Source organism: Protobothrops mucrosquamatus, unplaced genomic scaffold (assembly GCF_001527695.2).
Source record: "Protobothrops mucrosquamatus isolate PMUCROS unplaced genomic scaffold, P.Mucros_1.0 scaffold1345, whole genome shotgun sequence".
NCBI lineage: Eukaryota > Metazoa > Chordata > Lepidosauria > Squamata > Viperidae > Protobothrops > Protobothrops mucrosquamatus.
Genome location: NW_015387541.1, coordinates 70097 through 93979, shown reverse-complemented (window position 1 = coordinate 93979; position 23883 = coordinate 70097). Strand labels below are relative to the sequence as shown.

Genomic DNA, 23883 nt, shown 5'->3' with positions numbered 1-23883 from the left:
AGCCGCCCTGAGTCCGTAAGGAGAAGGGCGGGATAAAAATTGAATAAATAATAAATAAATAAAATAAAATAATATATGTAGAACCTTACTTTTTTCACCATTGAATTTCATTTTGTTAGATAGTGCCCAATGTTCAAGTCTATCAAGATCCTTCTGTATCTTAAGCCTATCTTCTGGAGTGTTGGCTATTCCTGCCAGCTTGGTGTCATCTGCAAATTTGATGAGTTCCCCATCTATCTCTCATCAAAATCATTGATGAAGATATGGAAGAATACTGGGCCCAAAACAGACCCTTGGGGTATCCCACTGCATATTTCCCTCCATGTAGTTGCAGTTCCATTGAAGACTACACTTTGAGTGCGGTTGGTCAGCCAATTACGAATCCATCTGGTGATGATGCTCTCTGTGCTGGACCAGTATAACCCTGGCCAGAGAATATAGATCTGTATGTTAGAATGTTTGGCATTTATAGGGTTAAACACTGTTTCCTTAAGAGATGGCTTATGGGTAATGTAGCTTATCCAGTTAAGTGGGAGGAGTTTCTAAGTTTATGATTGTATTTCCTGGCTTTGTGCCATTTCGTATCATCCAGCCTCATGGCTTAGAAGAACCGTAATATACCATGTGAGCCGTAATACACTTTGTGATTTATATACAGGATGGAAAAGCCATTAACCTTTTACCTAATGAATTGGATCCCGATTACTATTGCATTCCGGAAGAATTTCAGCTGTAAATCGTGAGTTACTGATTGAGAATACCTGTGAATTAAAGTAATCTTCTTTGATCTGTTCATTTGAGTAAATACTGCCTGTCTCACGTGGAGAGGGAAGCATTCAATCTGCATGGGCACGATACTGTCTAACCCACATTTTTCTATCTTATCCAGTAGTAGGTTGTGGTCTACTTTATCAAATGCCTTACAGAAGTCCAAGTAAATTATATCCACAGCATTCCTCTGGTCCACTAATTTTGTCACTTTGTCAAAGAATGCAATAAGATTTGTCTGGCATCATATGTTTTTGACAAACTCATGTTGGCTTTTGGTGATGACTTTCTTTGCCTTTAGGTGTTCACCGATTCATTGTTTTATGGTAGATACTCTTGTCACTAAGTGTAATATAATATGTCTTGAAACTTTACACAAGCTTCTAATATTTCATTTTGGAGGCACTTGTAATTAATGTTGGTTAAAATTGGAAATGCTATCCCATACCTGAAGACTACAAGACTTCACTGTAAGACCAGATAGTTTCCCAGGTTATTCAGGAATAGTAGAACATATGCAAAAAGAAATGAGAGAAAGAATAGACCACTTTTGGAGAAGCAGTTTTTGGTTAAGTGGGAAGAAGTTACTTCACTACCTCAGAAAAGAGCAGAATATGCAAAAAGCACAAGTAGTCCATTTGTTTAGCAATCAAAGTTACTATGATGCTGATAAAAGTGACTTATGACTGATCCTCACACTTATTTTGTTAATTTATTTATTTATTTATTTGTATCCCATCTTTATTATTTTTATAAATAACTCAAGATGGCAATAACTCCTCATATTTTCCCCAAAACAACTATTCTGTGAGGTGGGTTGGGTTGAAAGAGAGCATCTCATTGCTCATTATGACCATCACAGCATTCCCATGGTCATGTGATCAAAATTTGAGCACTTGGCAACCAGTATGTATTTATGATAGTTGCAGTGTCCCAAGATAAAAGTAGTCATCAATTTATGATCAGTTACTTAGTGACTTTTTGAAGTTACGACCAATCTGCCTAGAGGTACTTGCAACCCAGTTTCAACAACTGTCCCCCTCCTATGGTCATATGACTGCATCTCAAGCAATTTTGTCTTAATTTCTATTCAAGTGTTTTACTTCAGGCAAACTCCATCTACACAGATATAACTCAAGAGATTCCTGCTACATGTATAGCATCATTACCCATAGATTGAAAGTCTTCACAAGTACAGTTCACTGACTTCCACATAATCTAGGAACCTGCATAAAAATGGTTGTAGTTTATATGGAGGTCAAGTTTTCAGAGATAATCTGAAACCTTACATAATTGGGACAGTATAAAAATCTATGGGGTAATGCTACTCCAAAGGGTAGATACTACAATAAAGAAAGCATATAAGGTCCTATTAGATAGCATTGACTAAAGGATGGGATGCAAAATATATGCACTTGATCAGGTTTTGTAGGACAAGCAGATATGATGGGGAAAAATGGTCCTTTAAATCAAGGGTTCCAACCTGTGGGCCACAGCCCACTATTGGTCTGTAGTCAATTGGACACCGGGCCATGGGAATGGCTGGACAGTGCATGCACTCCCCCCACTCATGCTAGCACCACTGTGAGCATCGCACAAGTGCTAGCGGCCCTGTTTGCAAATGCATGCGGATGCTAGTGGCCCTATTTGCAAGTGTGCATGGGCACTAGCGCTGCTGCAAGTGTTGCATGGGTGTGCATGGCTCCATGTAAATTTGCCTGCTTCCTATTTTCCCTCTGGGATGCCAATCCAGAAAGGTTGGGGACCTCTGCTTTAAATAATCTGACCCTATGACATGAAGTTTATTATAGATGGTAGCAAGCATCTTGAATTGCACATGGAAGCTCTTGGTAATCCCTTCAAATCACTTATCAGAAGTATTACATGGGAGGACCATGTAAATAGCAATAGCACTTAGACTTATCTTTCCTGAGAGTTACTTAAACCAACTTCCCTCATTTTGCTCTTGTCCAGTTGCTGGGAAATGTGGGGTAGTACCTCTGGATGTCCATAACTTCTCATGATGTTGCATTCTTGACAGTTTCTGAGTAGAAGCATCATGTAGAAATATGGAAGCTGTTTAGCTCTAAAGATCACATGCATCAGATTCTTCCCAAGAACCTAGGATGCCATAATGTATCAGTGTAGTAATATGTGTGAATGTGGCCTTTTGTGACTGATAGATGCAAATTTTGTCAATACACAGATTTTTTTAAGTTCCAATTTTTTGGTAGTGGTAGTGGCTGATTTATGCTATAATCCTTCAATTTTGATTTTCAGATCTTGAAAATCTGTTCAAATATTTTGTCTTCTATTCTACTAACCCCTGGTATTGCCAGATTATTACCTACATTTTCTTCTTTTCCATCACAGCTAAATTTAGTGTTTTATAAGCCAAGACATCATCAATTTGAGTCTACTTCCAGGCATTAAAGAGAAAGTAAAGAATCCAAATTTCTTGGGATGAATTATTAAACAATTGAGAAATTAACGGAAGTTTTAGGGGTCTCAAACTTCACCAAACTATAACCACCTAAAATAATATGTGAATGATAAATGTATATAGAGCTTTATCATACTTTCTGAGTTGGCCATAGCATTTCTTTTTGTCTAGGTCATGTTTAGGTTTTCTATTTTTTTTCTATAACTCTTGGTTATCTACAGCACAATTTTCTTTTCTTTCCTTTGTCCTCTTGCCATTTTCCTTAGCATATTTTATATTTTTCTGTGCATTAAATAACATTAAATTAAAATAGTTTTTCAATTTAAAAATCTAGAAATAAAATAAATTTCACTATTACATAAACTTCTACAAATACCCCAAAGGCTATGGGTATATGGATACATAACTGCACATCACACTGAAAGTCACCTGCTGGTAGGAAACTATTTGCCAATCACCTTTGGTTTAGCCATGTCTCAAAACCTGCTTTGGATTTTTTGCTCCTTGCTTTATCTTAGCAACATGGAAGCAAGTTTTAATAGACTATCCCGCGCAAGCTGGTGCAAGCCTTATCAGCTACAAATTCTACAAATTCACATTGTTTTGGTTTTCTTTTCTTTTTCTAAATACAGATATAGACTCCCCCCCCCCCACAAAAAAAAAAAAAAGCTCAGGAGAGAAGCTGGGAAAAATGCTAAACTATATTCCTGTCAGAGCTTTCAGTCTTTAAAACTCCATCACCCTGAAAATATCTCCCTTCTTTTACTATCCTTAGTTGTTGTTGTTTTTGTCAATTAGTAGGGAAGGCCTTTGGATGACAAGTCTGAAGAATTAATATTTTCCCCCTCTGGCTCCAATTTAATATGAGTCACTTTTTAAAAGGATTTTTGATGTCATTTTAATGTAATTCTTTAGTTGCAGAAAAACTTGCATTGCTAATACACAGTATGGTTTTCAGACAGATATTTCTGCATTAATGTTTCAAGACCTTTACCAATTTCCTTCCTTTTTAAGCAGGAGATATAATACATAGGAATATTACATTCAGATATAATCCAATGATTAAACTCTGTGATCATCACAGGCTTATCAATACTTTGATTTAACTAAGGTATGCTGAATGAGTCATAGTGGCTGGGTTCACACATAATGCTAAACCACAAACCTGATTTTAGAAATCCCACTGTTTTAAGCTGGAACTAAACAAATGTATTATGCCTTAGTTTGTATCATGAAGGCATTTTTATGGTCATGAACTTCAGTAGAAGATAACTTTTGCTGATGAAAACAGCTGTCAGTATAATAATGAATTGTTCTGACTTTTTTCATTTTGTGGCTAGTTAGTATTCTGTGATATCGAAAACAGAAGGATAAGTTTGTGTAAATCATGGTGTAAAGACAAAACAAAGTCAGGATCATGGAAACAGAGAATGGAATTGTGGTTGCCAAACCAACCCTTTGATGTTGTAATTATAGCCATTGAAGAAAAGCCGATAAACTTTATTGTCAATATGAAAAATATATTGTGTAGGAAAAGGCTAACCTATAAATAAAGTTTAAATGTTATGATGAACTCCTTTATTGGCTTAAAATGCTCTAGTTATTTCCTCTAAAATAAGAGACCAGTGAAGATATTCATGGCGCCACTGATAACAGTTTTGTTATTTCAGGAACATTGTTTTAAATCACTAAATATATAGATAGCTACTTGTCTTACCCTTATTCCTTAATTGTTGTACAGTAAGAAGATATTTCCCCAAATATTTAAATACTGTGCTAATATTCAGTGAATTTTATATCTTGACAGGGATCATTAGATTTCACATAAAATTGCAATAGAAGCTACAGGAAAAATAAAACCATAACATGAGAAAATAGGCATTGACATAAATTGAACAATAATAATTCTATTATTCAGCTTGGCACCAAAATGAAATTTGGGGGGAAAATGTGTATATTAAAATGATTGTAATACAGTTTTAAAATATGCACATTTTCCACATTTCTGCAACTGTGTTCAAGGACATTTTTACTGAGGAAAGAGATTTGGCAGACAAGAATTCTCTGCTTTTAGTTTTTGTTACAAATAAATTGTTCTATTGACACCTTTGCTGGCAAAGCTACCTGCTTGATTCATGCCTTTCCACAGGAATCACATCTCTGTCATTTAGATTGAAGGGTGTCAAATTTATTTTAACAAAGCACCGCTATTCTGTTTAGATTAAGCTAGACATTAGTATGTGGCCAATGGTTTGATTTCTCATCTTAAATTACCATTAATTTGAAGTCATTCTTGTCAAGGACCCTGGAGACACATCAGCAGAACTTGTACAAATCAAGACTGAACTTTTAGATATTGTGAAAACACTCTCATTGGAAATCAAGGCATGCACTCTCTTTTGAATTCTATTTACCAGCTTGATTATCGCTTCCATATCATTATCAAAACTGAAAGCTCTGCCTGGAGCATGGTATTCTTAAAAGCATAAGAATTATTTGAAAGAAAGTAGAGGAAGTAGAGGAAAGAGATCTTTTCTGAAAAAACAACAACAATGGCTTTTCTGGTTTAAATCAACGTATGGATATTCCACTTTATGGTATTGTATAAATGACAATAACTATATATATTTTTAGAAAAACAGCCTTGTTATTCTCTGGTAACAAAAGAAAGAAACATCCAGGGGCATCTTAAAGATCTTAAAGTGCTTGTGCTTTACATCACTGAAGGAATTTGTTTCTATAATTTAAAGAGAGGAGAAAGATATCTTGAACATACCTTTGGTGGCTAGCCGGACACAATTTATTTTGGTTTCCTGCAAATGACAGAATATGAAAGGACATCAGATTGTTTCTTTATGAAGCATTTAAGAAGGAACAATATCCTTCAGCTAGAGTCATACATAAAGAATATTTCTGGAATATCTATGGCAGTGGTGGCGAACCTATGGCACAGGTGCCAGAGGCGGCACTCAGAGCCCTCTCTGTGGGCACGCGTGCTGTTGCCCCAGTCCTAGGCCTTCAGCTGGGTTTTATAAAACCTTTTCGCTTTAGGCCTCTGCCACCATGTGCAAAAAAAAAACCGGTTTCAATCAGTCAATTTCAACTTCTCGCGGGAAAAAAAAGATCTTGCAAAGTTGAAATTGATTGATTGAACTTTTTAGTCCCACCCGTCTGCTGTTACCACCACAGCCACGCCCACCCAATTGGCCACACCCACCCGGCACTCGATGATGCGTAAGTGGGTTTTGGGTTGCAGTTTGGGCACTCGGTCTCTAAAAGGTTTGCCATCACTGATCTATGGCTAGCATAATAAATATAGGGCTATGCACACAGTGAAAATGGAAGTACCTTGGACCTGACCTGAATGTAAGCATACACTTCTCATCTACTATTCATTTAAAGGAACATGATATTTTTCAGATTCCTATTGCTTCAAGAGTCACCCAAACTTTGATGATGAATTCCTTAAAGGGTATCACTTTTTTCATGCTTATATGAAAATCTGAAACAAGATCAGGTTGCTTTAATGAACAGCAAAGAAATGCTATTTCTGCATGAGACTTAAAGCACTTCAAATCACTTTTGAAGACTATTCAGCCCTAGTAAATGCAAATTGATACCACTGTGCATAAAACCTGAGTGCCATTGTCAGGGAATAGATTGGGGATATAAATTAAATTCAATAGGCACATTAGTGAAAGGGAAATGGTGCAATCTGCAAAAAGGACAAAAATACACTGGCATAAATAGAGTCCTCTAGTGTTCATCACACTCTAGTCACACATGTTTACAAATATATAGAAAGAAATGCATATTTGAAAAAAGATATGCCTAGCATAAGAATATAAAACTTGAAAAAAAATTAAGCTCTACAGAAGAGTGTTAGGGACAGTTACAAATCATTTCTTTTCCTTCCTTCCTTCCTTCCTTCCTTCCTTCCTTCCTTCCTTCCTTCCTTCCTTCCTTTCTTTTTCAGAAAATTGTTAGAATAGAGGAAAATTTTGCAAACCATACAGATTTGATTTACACTCATCTAGATGCCTTTTGTTCAAAAAAATTGTTTATGCCTAATTTAAGAACACATAATTCATACCCAAATGATATATAATCCAGTTGTACCTTGCAATTTGTCTTTATAGTTCTGAAAAAGAAAGATTTGATGGGTGGTAATAAACTACAAATGTTGTTTCTTCCTCTGTTTTACACTGTAAAACATGTGTCTCCAAACACCAGATTTTGAATAAATTATTGTATATAATAGAACTTTATTAATGCATATTTTGCTTGTATAAATGATTGTATATAATAGCGTTCTATCAATATGGTTATTTTGTGCACATTTTGCAAGCATTAATATAGCATTATATACTTACAATTTTCATCTTATATTTTAATAATAATTCTTAAAAAATTAGAACAATACTTTATTATAGCAAATATATTTTATGGTGGGATAAGCTAAACACATGATTCTACATCCGATGAGACCAGTATTATTGTATATCATATTGTTTCATTATATAATACAAACCACCTGTTTACTGGAATGTGTGATTTTTCACTTTATGGACTTGTCAAAAGCCAGATGCTTAAATGAAATGTGTCAGAGTTGGGTGTAAAGGAGGAAAAAAAACAAAGATTTGTATAGAGAAAATATATCAGGTTTCTGATTCAATGAGATTGTGCAACAATGCACAGGAATGTTGACAGAGTAGAAATATGCAGCCCTGGTACCTTATTTAAATTCCCCAACCCCTGCCAAGTGGGTGGAATTCAGGGATTTAAGTTTTTGACAATCTCACCATTAGCATTTCTCAAAAGTTCAGCTTTTATGACCAATATTTTAGATGTAAACATAACAATCTCACAAGATTTGATAATCTTACAAGGTTTCAGCAATTATTAATGTATGCATTTAATTCTGATTGATTTATTTAAAACATTAAGCATTTATATCTTGCCTTTTCTCACACGGTTTGATTTAATTTTTTTTCTGAGAATGTTCTCTATGGTTGTTGAGGATGCCTTAATATTCTGAATTCTGCCCTCCAACCTCAGAAGAAAATCCAAGAATGTTATCAAGGGCAGAAAGCAATAATTAGAAAGGAATATAGAAGTGAGGTTACAATTTTTATCCAATTAAACCATTCTGTTTATACTACCTGATGTAAATGTTTCTCCTGAAGACAAAATCAACATTGAAATTTCATTTTTACTGTGACCAATTCATATTTAATTAAAATACCATGGGAAGAGGAACAGCCAGGCATTGATAAATAGATAGATACAAATCTCATTAAAAGACGCTAATCTGAAATTGTGTGGAAAATAGGAGATACTATTTACTAGGAAAAACATCTTAGATTTACAGTACAATCAAATAAAGAGGGTTTTTTAATGCACCATTTCTATGCCAAGCAATGTTTATAAAGTGAAGTTGATGGGAGGAAAATGGATAGCTGGAAGTAGTTTGGACTGGCACCTCTTATTAAATAATTACAGAATGAAGTGTAAACTTGTTTTGTTTTGTTTTTTGTATATCTGCATGATTTGGAATTATATCAGCTCTTGAGCTGTCATTACTTATGAGTTGGAGGATGCAGGTCTTCAAACAAGAATATAAATAACAACTACACACATATGTGTATCCTTCCTTCTCCCTAGCCTTTACAGAAAATTTGAGTGGAGATTTTCACCTTCCTCCAACAATGGTACCCCTGGGAAATCTCTCTTGTGCATTTTTGGTTTACTCTGTAGTTCATTGAAAGACAGAAAATGTAGTCTGTCTCCCTCCCAGAGATTTTGAGCAGGATTATAGAGGCGGGGTAGGAAGAATCTTTTTTCTCTTATATCAAAGAGATCTTGCTCAAGTTTCCTACTTGGTTTTCTACTGCAAACAAGCTAATACATATGTTGCAATGAACATTAAAGTGACAATCACTTTAATTCTTCCAACTTCAAGCAAATGTGTTATATACTTTGGGTATACTTGTCATAATACAACAAGCTTACTTTCAAATATTAAAACAATCCCGTGGTTTGGCAAACTTGTTTTTTTTTTAAAAGATCCAGGGGATTTATTGTTAAATTGAGTGAATTTTGCTCATGATACACTTACCCCATTTGCTTTACTAAGAGCCTGAAAGTAAATGCTGTAGCTTTTCAATGGTGAAAGTGGAGCATTCCAATAGCCATTGTAGGTTTTGTTGTCTCCCACTGTGAAAGGTTGTGTAACTGGAAGATTGACTGGTTTCAACTCAGCTGCAAAGTAATGGGGGGAGTCAAGACTTGAAGCATTTTTGTAGCTCACTGGAACAGAGAAACATTCAATGATGTCTGCAGCTCTTCGTGATTTCTGTGGCCGTTCTTCTTTTACAACAAGCTGGTAGACACTGAAAAAGACCAGGAACATTTAATGGGATAGGAACAAAAAACTTTTTGGGTAAGAAAAACAATTTAATTCAGAAGAGTATTAGCAATAAAAAAAAAATGGATATCAGGTAGAGAGTCCAAGTGTCTGCATTTACAGTATTGTAGAAAAATCCCAAGAGTTGCACTAAATAACACTGCTGACCAGCATTCTACAAATGTAATAAGTGAAGAGAAGTATTATAATTTTACTGCTATGATGTCAGCCTGAACTGAATTGTCACTTGGCAGTACTCCTGTTGAGCACTTTTGCTGTCTCCCTGCTATAGAACTCAGATAAGAACTCACACAGCTATCTACTAGATCACTGAGAAATTTCCCAAGTGTATGGTGGAAACTAATTGGATCCATAAGGTGCCTTGGATAAATTATCTTAATGGCCCTGCACCCTCTAAGAAGGACAGTGGTAGCTGTGAGTCCCAAAGTGACCAGATAGTGATCTGACCATGACAAATGACTGAAGTTGATGTATTTCATCTTTAGCTTGCACACTACTTGCAGTGAGGTAAAAACCAGATCAAATATGTGGATTCACAGTGTGAATTGGGGCTGTGATTACCTTTTTAATTCCATTTTCAGATGCTCCTGCCAACTGGTTTCCATACTTTAAGTCCAAATAATGACCCAAATAAATTGGAATGAGGAACAGAAAGAAAAGGAACAGCAAAGTTTTGTTGAATTCTGAAAGGCTTATAAGCACATTCAATTGAATCCTCCTTCAGTTGTTGAATGAACATCACTTGTGTAAGGGTTATCGTGGTACAATTAAACATTTTGGAGCTGCAGCAAAATCTACATCCCTACATGAATTTATAACTTGTGAAATTACATTGAAACCTTTAACAGAACTACTTTGATTGCAATAAATTGAATGATTGACATGGTTGAGAAGCCAAGTTAGAAAAAAATTAAAGAGTCAAGTAAGGTATGGAATTATAAAAACTATAATCACAATACCTTATTATTATACCTCCTGGTCCCCGGGTTACAATTTACCAAGCCTTAGAGTCTGGGCAGTGGGTCTGTCCTCAAAGTAGAATGGCAAGAAATTGAATGTAAGAATTGGAAAAATACAAGTAGTCCTTGTTTATTGATTATCCTGTTTAATGACTGAGAGAGAGAGAGAGATGCTTTGCCTGTCTGGTATTCCATTCCCTGCTGCTAACAAGGAAAGAGGGATAGTTTGAGGATACAAGGGATTCAGGAGCATCACTTAGCAGGTAAACCAACATACAAAGAGGAAGGTAGGGTGGTTTCATCAGTAAAGAAATTGCACAAGAAACTGCCTAGGGGAGAATCAAAGTTTGAAGAGCCAGGAAGAAACTAAGAAGAGAAGCAGATTGGAGATCTGATCTAAGAGGAGGAATCAAACACCCAAGAAGAGAAAGTGAAGAACAATAGCTCTACATGGTTTTGTTTTGTTGTGTTGTTCAATGAGAAGTTTTTTCCAAGAGACAGAGCAAGAACATTTTTTTAAATACTGTGCTTTTGAAAAGTAGTTTACCTTTGAGGGAATTCCTCCATCTATTGTGTATGAGAGAAGACAGCTTATTAATTCTGAGTGAGCCTTATTCCAGGACAATGGAAGATTAATCCCATTGATTCAATAGCACAGTGTTGCTTAAAATGATTGTACCTGTGCTTTAATGTCCAAGTGTTTTAATATATCCTTTCTTAATGATGTACGTAACGGCTGTAGAAAGCTCGTAAGAGAGGTGAGAGGTTTTCTTTTTTCTTTTTGAATGCCATGGAAGGGAGAACTTTGTTCCTTGGAGCATCCCAGCTAAAACATTTGTCAGCAGGATTGTTTCCAATTATAAATGAGCTCAATGGGATCCTATTGAGAGATCTCATGGGGAATTGGCTCATTGAATTCAGGGCCAGCTTCTGTGTTGAGCAAAGGGCCATGTTTATGACACACACAAATACAAATTTCTTAGAAATATGCTTGACTCCAAGTGATTTCACAAACCCATTTATGTACCTGTTTGGCAAAGCAGTAATTTGCTACTGCTTTCTTCTTGGATGTTTTTTTACTTCCAAAGTTAGTTTACAATTCTGATATTATGTCTCCCATCCAACTACTAACGGGACTGTTTTACTTAGTTTCTAATTTCAGACAAAGTCAGCCATGTGCTGCCTCCTGTTTATTATGAAATTCAAATATAACAACACATTTTCGTACTTCATAATAAGTATCTGCCAATTTACCTTAAATTGGTATTGAATTTGTCTTGGCTTACTAGTATGGCAAATACTCCAGAATGATAACCTTTAAATTCAACCAATTTATATGTGAAATTTATACAGACTGAAGGATTAACTCATGTCCCTTTCAAGGCATCATCAACATATTTTGTAAATGTTTAACATTCAGTGGATGTCTGGTACTTCCAAGAAATAAGTTTAATTAATCATACAGCATTATTGAAAAATTTTGAAATGATGTGCATACTGAAAACAATTTAAACACAGGAAAAACAGCCACATTTTTCATTCGAAGTTATAGAATTGTTTAGAAAAAACAACAATAGATTTTCTTTGTTATTTTACTAAAGACGAAAAACACATATACACACCCACTTTCCTATCTGTATGTTCTTTAATCCAAAAATAATCTTGATTTTACTTAAGAATAAAGTTAATCTTCATCAAAGAGCTGACTATATTTCAAAGCTTGGGTTACATCAGTTTTTTTCTAATAAATTGTACAATTATATTAACAATGATATGAAAGGAGACACAGTGGCCCAGTGGCTTAATGATGCTGAAACTGCTGGCCAGAAATGGTCTGCACTCCGCCAGTTCGATCCTGACTTCACAAGACCGAGTGTGCTCTCATTGCTCATTCTCTGACTCCTGACCACCCAGCAGTTTAAAAACAGATTGCAAGTAGATAAATGAGTACCACCTGGGTGGGAAAACCTAGCTGCATTCACACGTACAATGGAGTCCTGTGTTATTATAAGTTTAGCTGGTAGTGGACCTGGCTGGATGTGAGGCAACATGACACAAGGCAAGGCAAGACTAGCAGAGGAGCCCAGAAGAGCCGGAAACCCAAGTGCCGCTAGTTAGCTGGTGTAAAGCTAATTTTCCACCACCATTGATACACCAAGCATGGGAGTGCAAGTGCTAAACAGAATGCAAATAGCAATCTAGGCTGTCAGGTCTGCATTGTGTCTAGCATTTTCTGATTTCCCTGACATTGAATGCCATAGGATGGATGGATGGATGGATGGATGGATGGATAGATGGCTAAATAAATAAATAGATAGATGATAGATAGATAGATAGATAGATAGATAGATAGATAGATAGATAGATAGATAGATAGATAGATAGATAGATAGATAGATAAGCAAGCAAGCAAGCAAGCAAGCAAGCAAGCAATGATATTAAGAACAATATCTGGAACAATTTCATGCCTATGATTTCTGCAATGGTATGTGAAAATGATACTGCCTAGAGAACAATCAGATGCGGGGGGAGAGGGAAAGAAGATCCTGCAGCTGCATAACAATCAGAGAAAGAAACTAAGAAAAGATCTTCCCTAACCTCTCAGAATGTAAAAAGAAACAGCGAGAGATTTGTACTTCCAGACTTGCAAATTTCTGTCAATGTAGCCTTATAATAAAAAAGAATTAGCTCATTTGTTCTCTTTGCTCTGTGATCTGTCTGGGAAAGCAGACAATTTTCTACCTCTTACACTATCTTTAATCAATTTATCTAAGGAATGCACTTTAGGAAAACTTGTTGAATGGGATTTGATATTTTTTCAGCAGAGTTTGGCAACTCTTCAATAAACATTAATTTCCCCAATTAATTTAATCTCATAAATAATGTATTAAGTAGCAGCTAGAATTCTGAAAAAAATATAGCTGTCTGAATTATGATCACAAATCCTGCATCTATCATAATAGAGTTCATTTCTGTTTTTCACATGAATTTATCAGAACCTACAAGGGATAGAAACTGTACTACATTTCTCTTTAGTATTTTATTGCTTATTCTGATTTGAAAATGCATAAGTATCTTAATTCAATATTGCTTGATCCACTAAGGCATTTTTAATTAGAAGACACCAAAATCTTTAATATCTTCATAAATGATTTAGATGAAGGAATAGAAGGGGAACTCATCAAATTTGCAGATAACACTAAACTGACAGGAATAGCCAATACCTCAGAAGACAAGCTCAGGATCCAAAAAGATCTTGACAAACTTGAACAATGGGCCCTCTTATGTATTGAGGTTTACTACCTGGAAACTTCTGGAAACGGTCAAACTGCTGCACCTGCTTGAGCTCCAGACTGACTGTCTACATGTTAATTAGCTTGTCTTTTAAACGGGAAATATTGCTTCAATTCTATTGGCTGCCGCTTAGTGGTGACCTGTATAAATACTGGTTAAGCAGCAGTTAGTGCTGCTTCTGTTGTGAACTGAATAAAGAGTTGCTGTTTGCACCATTCACCTCTTCAATGCCTCACTGAACTGAAAACATAACAGGCCCTATCCAACAGAATTATATTTAATGCGGAAAAAACCAAGGTTTTATACCTGAGCAGGAAAAACCAAAGGTACAAGTACAGATTAAGAGAAACCTGGCTCAAAAACAGTAACTGTGAGAGGGATCTTAGAGTCCTAGTGGATGATCACTTGAACATGTGTTCAGCAGCAGCAGCCAAAAAAGCTAATATAATCCTGGGTTGTATAAACAGAAGCATAGAATCAAGATCATGTAAAGTATTAGTACCACTTTATAAAATCCTAGTAAGATCACATCTGGAATACTGCAATCAATTTTGGTCACCATACTACAAAAAAGATGTTGAGACTTTGGAAAGAGTTCAGAGAAGAGCAACTAAGATGATCAGGGGCCTGGAGATTAAAATATATGAAGAATGGTTCAGGGATTAGGTTTGGCTAATCTAAAGAAAAAAAGAAATAGCAGTATCCCAATATCTGAGGGACTGCCACAAAGAAGAGGGGGTCAAATTATTCTCCAAAGCACCAGAAGGCAGGACAAGAAACAATGGTTGGAAACTGATCAAAGAGAGAAGCAACTTGGAATTAAGGAGAAACTTCCTAACCTGAAGACAATTAACCAGTGGAACAGCTTGCCTTCAGAAATCATGGGTGTTCCATCACTGGAGGTTTTTAAGAAGAGACTGGACAGTCACTTGTCTGAAATGGTATAGGTTCTCCTGCTTGAGCAGGGGACCTCCAAGGTCCCTTCCAGCTCTATTCTATTCTAAAATATAGTACTTTGTGTTTTAAAACTCTCTTTTTGTCTTAAGACCCTATACACATTATCTTTTCCTATGTGCTGAGATTCCAAACTATGTTATCAAATATGGAAAATCAAGGGGACCTCTTAGTTACTTCTGTTCTGCCTTGGTAAGTTAAAACAATGCCTCACTCTTAATTGGATTCAGGATCAAAGCCCTAATTGTAATTATCCCCAGGAATTTAAAATATTCTGCATGCACAAATTAGAGCTGTATATGCCAAATTTAAGATAAAGTCAGAAAATCTCCAACTGTAATCTAATGAGTATTAAGTGTACACATTTCAATGAGCCAAATTCTGTTAGAGATTAGGCTCAAGATAATGAAAATTTTATTTAAACTGTTCTGTATGGTTTTTAATATAGAATATGAAACAACTGAGTGTGCCAAGGTTATTACCATCACCTTCTATTTTTATGACCCTTTAATCCTTTGTATAAAAAGAAATCCTGAACTAAAAGAAATAGACAATGGAGTTAAAATTGCTAGGAGTCCCAGAGATCTTTTGATGGATGGAGATAAGGAAGTCTTTAAAAAAAATCTCTTGCTGAAGATGAAAGAAGAGAGGCCAAAGCCAGTATGCTGGTGAATAATAAAAAAATGTTTATTTATTTAATTACCCAATTTATATGGCCAGCCACGTGTTAAGCAATTATGTTAATGGGAAATCCCAACCTAATACAAAAAGTTGAAGAGGTAACAGACTTCATTTTCTTAAGTTAAGAAATTCATAGAAATCTTGAACTGTGACCATAAAATAAAGAGATGGGTTCAATTTGAGAGAAAGATGATAAATATTGACAAATGTTAAATTGCAGATACCGTACATCCCAGTGACAGCAGTTGTAACATATCACTACGAAAACTACTATCAGAAAAGCTGAATTGCAAAACTTTGTTGTCTTTGAATTTTACTTTTGGAAAAGGATATTTTGGATGACAAGAATAACAAAGTAATTGAAATCTGGTTTCTACCAAAGATCCTATTATTAACTTGGTAGAATTTTGCTAAGGACATTTAAAAATCAGGAAACTTCTTGTCTCCCAAATAAATCAGTTTACTATGAACAATGCAAGGAAACATAGAAACACAAGCACAAGGACAGATCCAGCTTACTAAAACTCTGGGAATCATTGAACTTAAACCCACATTCTATACAGTAAAGCTATAGGTGATCCTCTTCAAGAAGGATTATTGGAAACAAAGCCACTATTTCAAATATTTATTGCAAAAGATCATGCAGAATCAAAAGGATTAAATAACAGTTATAATCCCATTTTAAATACTGGCCTAAAAACAATCACATTTATTTGGATTTATATTGAGAGCTGTTTATGAAATTCAATTCTGGCTGGTTCATGCGAATAATAAAAAGGCAATGATATGCAAAACCTAGTGTCTTAATCAAGAGCAGGGGTAGTCAACCTTGGCTCTTTTATGACTCGTGGACTTCAACTCCCAGAATTCCTGAGCCAGCACAGCTGGCTCAGGAATTCTGGGAGTTGAAGTCCACGAGTCATAAAAGAGCCAAGGTTGACTACCCCTGATCAAGAGCATCCAATCCTCTGAGCAGTACACTCTCTAGACTCCAACCTCTACTTATTCTAGTACCTGAAAGAAAAGGCAACTCTTTATGTTTTGCCAGAAAAAGGAGCTTCCTAGGTTCTTCTAGACCAGGGTGTCAAACTGCAGGCTGGATGCATCATGGTGATACCATGCCCACTCCATTGCTGGCAATGGGAAAAATTGCAATATGTCATGACATGTCATGTGATGTTGCGAGTTTAACACCCCTGTTCTAGACAATGGCATTTAAGGGAAGGGGGCTAGAGTATGCTCACCTAGCTAACCTGATGGAAGAAATGGGTCCCACAAATAGCTTGGCCCTGGTGAAGGTAGGGTTTAAAATAATTAGCACCTTGAATTACACTAGAAACTAGAACAAAACTAGGACCCAATACAGCTTGCCCAACAACAGTATGATATAGGCAAACTAAAGGACATCCAGTACCACACATTTTGAACAAATTGTAACATTTTGGTCTTCAAGGGCAGCTCCAAGTAAAGTGCATTGTAGTGGTCCAACTGAGAAGTCACCAAGGCATGAATGATCATAAGCCCATGAGATGTACTTACAAAATATTCTATATATTTTGTTATTCCCAAAATTCAAACTAATCCACATAAACCTACTGTATTTTTTTTTTAGTTAACTAGTTCCTATAGACAAAAGAACTCTTGGTGTTCTACACTTACACTTGGTGTTCTACACTTACACTTAATTAGTTTCTTTTGTATCTTCACTATGCATTTATGGCAATTCCCTGAATCTATCTTCAGTTAACACATTAATGCAATAGTCTCCTTTTCTTGTTTGAAGAATTATGCATTCATTATGGAGCAAAATTAATATCTCAAAGCAAACTATAATTAGGAATTCCTCATTTCAGTTTATGCTTTTTCAATTAGGGCCTCTATAATTTTAATCATGGGAGCATTAACATGTTTCCATAATTTATATATCTGTGATATAATTAAGTCTTGAAATGTCTCAATAATATACAGAAAAAAAGGGAACTTAGTCATCTCTTTCTTTGTGTTTAGGTCAAAAGCATAGAAGGAATTTGTTCCAGGTAGCTTGGTATAAGGTATAAAAAGATACAATTGTCATATTTTTGTCTAATTTGAGATGTGGCTATTAACTAGATCTGAGTAATCTATATTGAGGTTCCACAGGGGATATTCATATTCATTTATTAATTACTGTTATAGCCAGGAATATCAAAAAGAAAAATAAGTTTACAAATAAAATCATACTATTCAGGATAGTGAGCTCAGGTAATCTACAGAATGATGAAAAGATCTAACAAAATTAGTGATCACATGAAGTCCAAATATTTGAGAGAATAGAAATAAAATTGCTATAAGATATATGAGAGAAATCCGCCAACTCTCCATATATGAATGGGATTTGAGCAACTGATGTTTTAAAACTGTTAGGAACTAGGAACATTAGGAAGTCCCTATAGAGGACAGTTTGGGACAATTATTCCTGTGGACTAGTAAATGGTCAATGGGTGACACAGAATGAGAAGAGAGTTTTGCCACCAACCATATCAGAGATGACACCTCCTTTCAGAGGCTATTTTGTCTTTGAAACACCTTCTAGAATATCCATATGATCATGCAATATCACATGGCTATTCTAGACTAAGCTGCAAATAACAAAAAAAGCCTTAAACACATTACTCATTTTCAGAAATAAGGACAATTCATCTACTGTATATCCCTATATAGGCCAGCAAATATATACAGTAGCTAAATATTTTATTAAAAATCTGGATATAAATTTTCCAAACCAGAAATCTTTCTTGCAAAGTAAACAGTAAGTCTAAGTGTATGTGTTCATTTATGTTCCCATTTCAGTATATCTGTTAATATATATTTACTAGATCTATTTATTGCTTGCAGAGTTAATACATATTTTCCCCTGCTGAAGACAAACACAGAGTAAACCAGGTATTCAATATTAATGAAAAGTTGTAAAATAAATGGTTTTTGCATCAAGTACTTTCCTGTATGCTTCAGTAGTAGTCAATGTCAATATCAGTTTATACAAATATCTCAACAACAGTTTCTTAAATTGATATTCAGGTATGTTCATAAAATGAACATATAATACTGATATTATTACAATGGAAGTAGGATAATTGTTCCCAAAATATTTTTACTAATTATCCCCATCTTCTTCTATATTATATGTTCAGAATACTTTGAAGATATTGATGTTACTGCCATATATTACAGTGTGTAGAATAGCAATTTGCAAGTTTGTTTTATTTACTTTTGGAGGAGCTCTTTACAGCCTTTGCTGCCTCTCCTCCATCTTGCAAGTTTGTTTTATATTTGATCCACAGCTTCCTATTAATGAAATTCTTGCTACAAAATTTTGGCTGAAACAAAAGCTAGTATTAAGCTGAAACACTTTTCAGTCATAGTTTGAATATATTATTGCACATAGTGCTAAGTGGACTATGCCTTAGATCAGTTGAAGTTTGAATCTGGTCCATAACTTAATCTAAATCTATAGCTACTATAGTTTGTCCTATAGTAATGACTGGGGCAGGATGAAGCATTTGGCTGGAGAAAAATGGTTGGGTCTATGCCAATGTCATTTTTAATGACATTTTTTAAGGGAAGACAACTGACTTAGTGCAAGACCAAGAACACATATGCAGAAAAGGATAAAATACTAGAATAGACATGAAGCGTGCCATGTATACATCTTGGATTTACTGGTAGTATATAAAACGAGTAAGGAAAAACAGAATAGAAGGGGGAATTTTAGATATTGTAGGACATGAGGAAATCACCTGGAAAAATGTGGAGTGGAATGGCAAAATAATCCAGAGATTCCAGTCTTGAGATGAAGGGAAAGACTAGGAATAAAATCCAGGAGCAGCTTGTGAGAGCACAGAAAGACCAGAAGGGTGAACTCTGTTGTGTTTACAGAGATTCAGGTTCTAGACATTGGAACTCTGTGATTTAAAGGCTTTGTTTGGCATCATGGTAACTGGACATTCCAGACATTCCAGAATAAGTAATTGAGATAAAGACAGGAGAAGAAACAGAAAAAGAGTTGAAAGGGAGGAAAATTAACTAAAGGTAAATACTGATGTAAAAGCCTATCTGCGGATAAGCCAACCAAAGTACCATGAAAAATTCACTACCTGCAAATACAACAACTCTCAAATTTTCATGTTTTAATTTTCAGAATCTGCATTTTGCTTAAAATATTTTGATTAAAAATGTGAGAGTCTGGTTATTCATGGATGGGTTTATACATGAATGTATACAGAATAGACAGGTATTTTACGAAGCTGACAAAAACAACATATACTCTCGGATAAGCCCATCCAATTTTGGGGTACATCTGGAAACTGAAATTCTCAGCTTATATGTGGGTATATATAGTAGGCTAAACTTGTTTTCTTCTATTCTTTCTTATACCACACTGTATATTGTACATAGAAAAACATACTGGTTTTGCAAATAGTATTTTCACTTGTATACAATATTAGATCATAGTATCCAGAGAAAAAATCCCTTATTTTTTAATCATTTGTGTATATCAGCTGATGATCTACTCTCCGACAGTGTCAATTCAGGAGACCAGCATGACGCTCACAAGCACTATAAACTTTCAACTAGGGTTACTCTGACTTGCCTACTCCTCCGATATCCAAGTGGATAGTAAAGTTCCATTCTGAGGGAAAAAACGTCTCACATGTATGCCTAGAGATTTTCCAGTGATCAAGAAATGGGCTTCTAGAGATTGATTCATGATGCCATGACAATCATTTCTCTTTGCACACCAAAATCAGAGGGTAAATTTTACATCTATCTATAAAATCTATTCTACTCTAGTGAATTCTAGTAGACTTATTCATATCCTATCCTGTTTGCATTATTGTTATAAAAAACAAGCATGATAATTCATTTTTAAATTAATTTGATAGTTGCATCCTGTATAGGACAGTACACTGCATATACTTCCTAGTTGGTGGGAACTGAATTTTGAGATTATTGTACCAAAGGAAAATGGTGCTATTGTTATTATCAGAAAAAAAAATGTTGCATGTGGAAGGATAAGAATAAGTAAGAAAGCTTTTTTTAAATCAAATCATAACAGACGAAGTCATGATTGGCAGCTAAGATATAAATCTTTCAGCAGATTTTCAGTATTGGGAAGATTTTGACTTGAAATATAAGAGGCATAAATGGTCAGTAACATAAATGAATAAATACAAAAGAAAATAGGTATAATTATATCTGGAAAGTAGGAGAAAGTAGAGGATGTAATGAGCTGAATGAAAATAGCCTGATCATGTTGAATGATGTTGATGAATACATGAAGTAAAATGACAGAATGGATTTAATTAAGGATTAAAGGGCTGAAATATGTCTCAGAAAGTATGAATTGATGTTTTCTGAGTTATTGTGGGTATATATGAAAAATAGAAACACATATTTGGATGATAGTTGCATGTTACATTCCAGTGAATAATTATAGTTGAAAAATCAAATGACAGAATATATTTTGGAAAAAAAATGTACAGCAATGGATGAGAGAACCAACTGGAACTAAGAAGAAATTTCCTGATTGTTAAAACAATTAGTCAGTGGAACGAGTTGTCTTCAGAAGTTGTGGGTGCTCCATCTCTGAAGGTTTTTAAGAAGAGATTGGACAACCATTTGAAATGGTAAAATGGGTCTCCTGCTTAAGCAGTGGATTGGATTAGAAGATCTCCAAGGACCTTCCAAGTCGGTTATTCTGTATTCATTCTGAATGAATGCAATCCAGGGAAATATATTAATCTGTTATGTAAGGTGAATGAATAAGTCAAAATGGGACAAGAGCTATTTTGAGACCTAAAACTGAATGTGTTTGGTCAGAATCCACATAGAAAAAAAATGTTTTGAAAATTTGTTTTAGTCACTTCATATGTATACATGGGAAAGCAATGAATACAAAACATGACCGAGCTTTGAGCTTTTATGATGAGAAACTGGGAGGGTTCTGAATGTTTCATACATTATTTTGTGGAAGGAAGGGAGGAAGGAAGGAAGGAAGGAAGGAAGGAAGGAAGGAAGGAAGGAAGGAAGGCAGGCAGGCAGGCAGGCAGGCAGGCAGGCAGGCAGGGAGGGAGGAGGAAAGAAGGGTACAGATTAGCAGTTTCAATATTAGCAGATCAACATATCTCCCAACAGAATGAATAGAAAGTGGATTTAATGAAATAACGTGAGTGAAACCCGTTATTGGGAAGAAATCAGGGGAAAGGAAAGGCTCATGTTGACTTTGCAGCTGAATCTACTTATGTGAGAGAAAAAACAATCATTGTAATAGACCTCACATATTGGATGTTTGTATGTATTTGTATGAAGACATCTGCATTGACATTTCAATTATTTTTACAGACGATACTATAAAGGAACAAGGTTTTCTGAAAGATTTTCACACAGACTCGGTTTCTAATAGATGCTTATTGATTTACAGAATGGACCTTAATTTTGGTTTTGGTTTTAGAACTGTCCAATAAAAAAAAGCAAAAGCAAAATTTAAATCACAAAATAGAACAGAATTAGAAAAGAAAGATATATGATATATAACATAGCATGTTCTGGTCTTCAACAACATATATAGTTCACCATATATAGTTTGCTAATAGACAAAAACAAACACAATATAAACACAAAATAATATGTTAGTTTTAATAAAAATGACAGAGTCCAGTGATAAAATAAGCTTTCTTCTTTCATGTTTCAAAATAAGAATTGAATAATTACTTTCCATCATCTCAGCCAATACTTGGATGAATAGTATGGAAATACATTTGTTTTTAAGTATTCCTCAGAAGCAAGAAATGCTTTTGTTTTAAGAAGATATGACAGGAAGTCAATTCGGGAGTCACACATAATTCTGATTTGAAATACCAACAATATTTCTAATATAAACACTTCACTTTAGAGGTTTGAATCCTGTGGGATTTGCATGGGGTCTTATTGAGGCAAAGTTAAACTATCCACATTAAATCTGTTAATTTCACTGGGAAAGTGATAATCACTTGATTAAATATCTTCCTTTATATTAAGAATCTGAAATGTTTAAATGTTACTGAGTATCTTCTTAAATAGGAAAAGCTGATGTACAGCTACTGTTATCTTAATAAGAAATGCATATTCTGGTGCTTGATGTGAATTCCTACAGACTTATATATAATGAATCACTTGGGTTCAGAATAACAAAATAACAAAGTTGGAAGGGGACCTTTCCTGCTTGAGCAGGAAACCTTATATCATTTCAGACAAATGGTTGTTCAATCTCTTCTTTAAAATCTCCAGTGTTGGAGCACCCACAACTTCATTTCACTGATTGTTCTATCTGTCAGGAAATTTCTCCTTAGTTATAGGCTGGTTCTTTCTTTGATTAGTTTCCATCCATTGCTTCTTGTCCTGCCCTCAGGTGTTTTGGAGCATCTTCCTTATGGCAGTCCCTCAGATATTGGAACGCTGCTATCATGTCACTCCTATTCCTTCTTTTCATTAAACTAGACATACCCAATTCCTGCAACTGTTCTTCATATGTGTTAGCTTCCAGGCCCTGATCATCTTTGTTGCTCTTCTCTGCACTCTTTTTAGGTCAACCAAGCTTGTTCATTTATTTTCTCCCTCTTATCTCAAACAAGCATCTTCCCTCATTTTAAAGTGAAATATTGATTTCAACCAATGCATAATATTACTGATGAGCTGAAAATATATAATGAATTTTTTGGGTGAATATATATATATGTGTTTTCTGAGGTTTTCGCGGGTGTTTGTATGTAGGTCTTTGGTTATTCGGGTTTTCTCCCGCGTAAAATTGGAAGTGTCTTGGCGATGTTTTGACGAAATCCCATTCGTCATCTTCAGGCTGGTGTTTTCAGCTTCATGCTTCTAGGAGTAATGTGTGATTGCAGCTGTTTCTTCCTTTTAACTGCCAGTGGGGTTTGAACTGCCAGTGGGGTTTTGACTGCCAGTGGGGTTTTATATATATAGTAAATATTTGGGCTATTGTCATAGAAGAAGTTTCCCAATATTTACCAATCCTAAACATGCATATATTGACCTGAGATAAAATTTGAATGATAGGTTATTAGAGGCATTCTGGAACCAGCATCTTAGATGTAAAACATATATATGTTAACTGAATTACAGCTGACAACTGAAGTGGGAGAGGCAGATATGGCGGGAGCAGAGGACCATATCAGGTTGGGGGAGCACGCACACGCTATTTACAAGCTTGTGGGCGCTCCGGTCCTCAGGTCTCCACTCGGTTTCCAGGAGACTTAGACCCTCCGGCCCGGGACCATCGGCTGATGTTATGTAATGCCAGGTCCGTGGTAAATAAGGCCCCC

At 35.3% G+C, this 23883-nt stretch overlaps 1 protein-coding gene across 1 annotated transcript in view; it reads right to left on the bottom strand.

The window, feature by feature from the left end:
* The window catches only part of LOC107292458 (receptor-type tyrosine-protein phosphatase T-like), a gene marked incomplete at its 5' end in the record, with an annotated part of 181919 nt that overhangs the window by 107420 nt on the left and 50616 nt on the right, over nt 1–23883 (bottom strand). Inside the window, 2 exon segments of the mRNA XM_015821547.1 lie at nt 5988–6024; nt 9330–9603. Of these exon segments, the coding sequence (XP_015677033.1) occupies nt 5988–6024; nt 9330–9603 (311 nt within the window).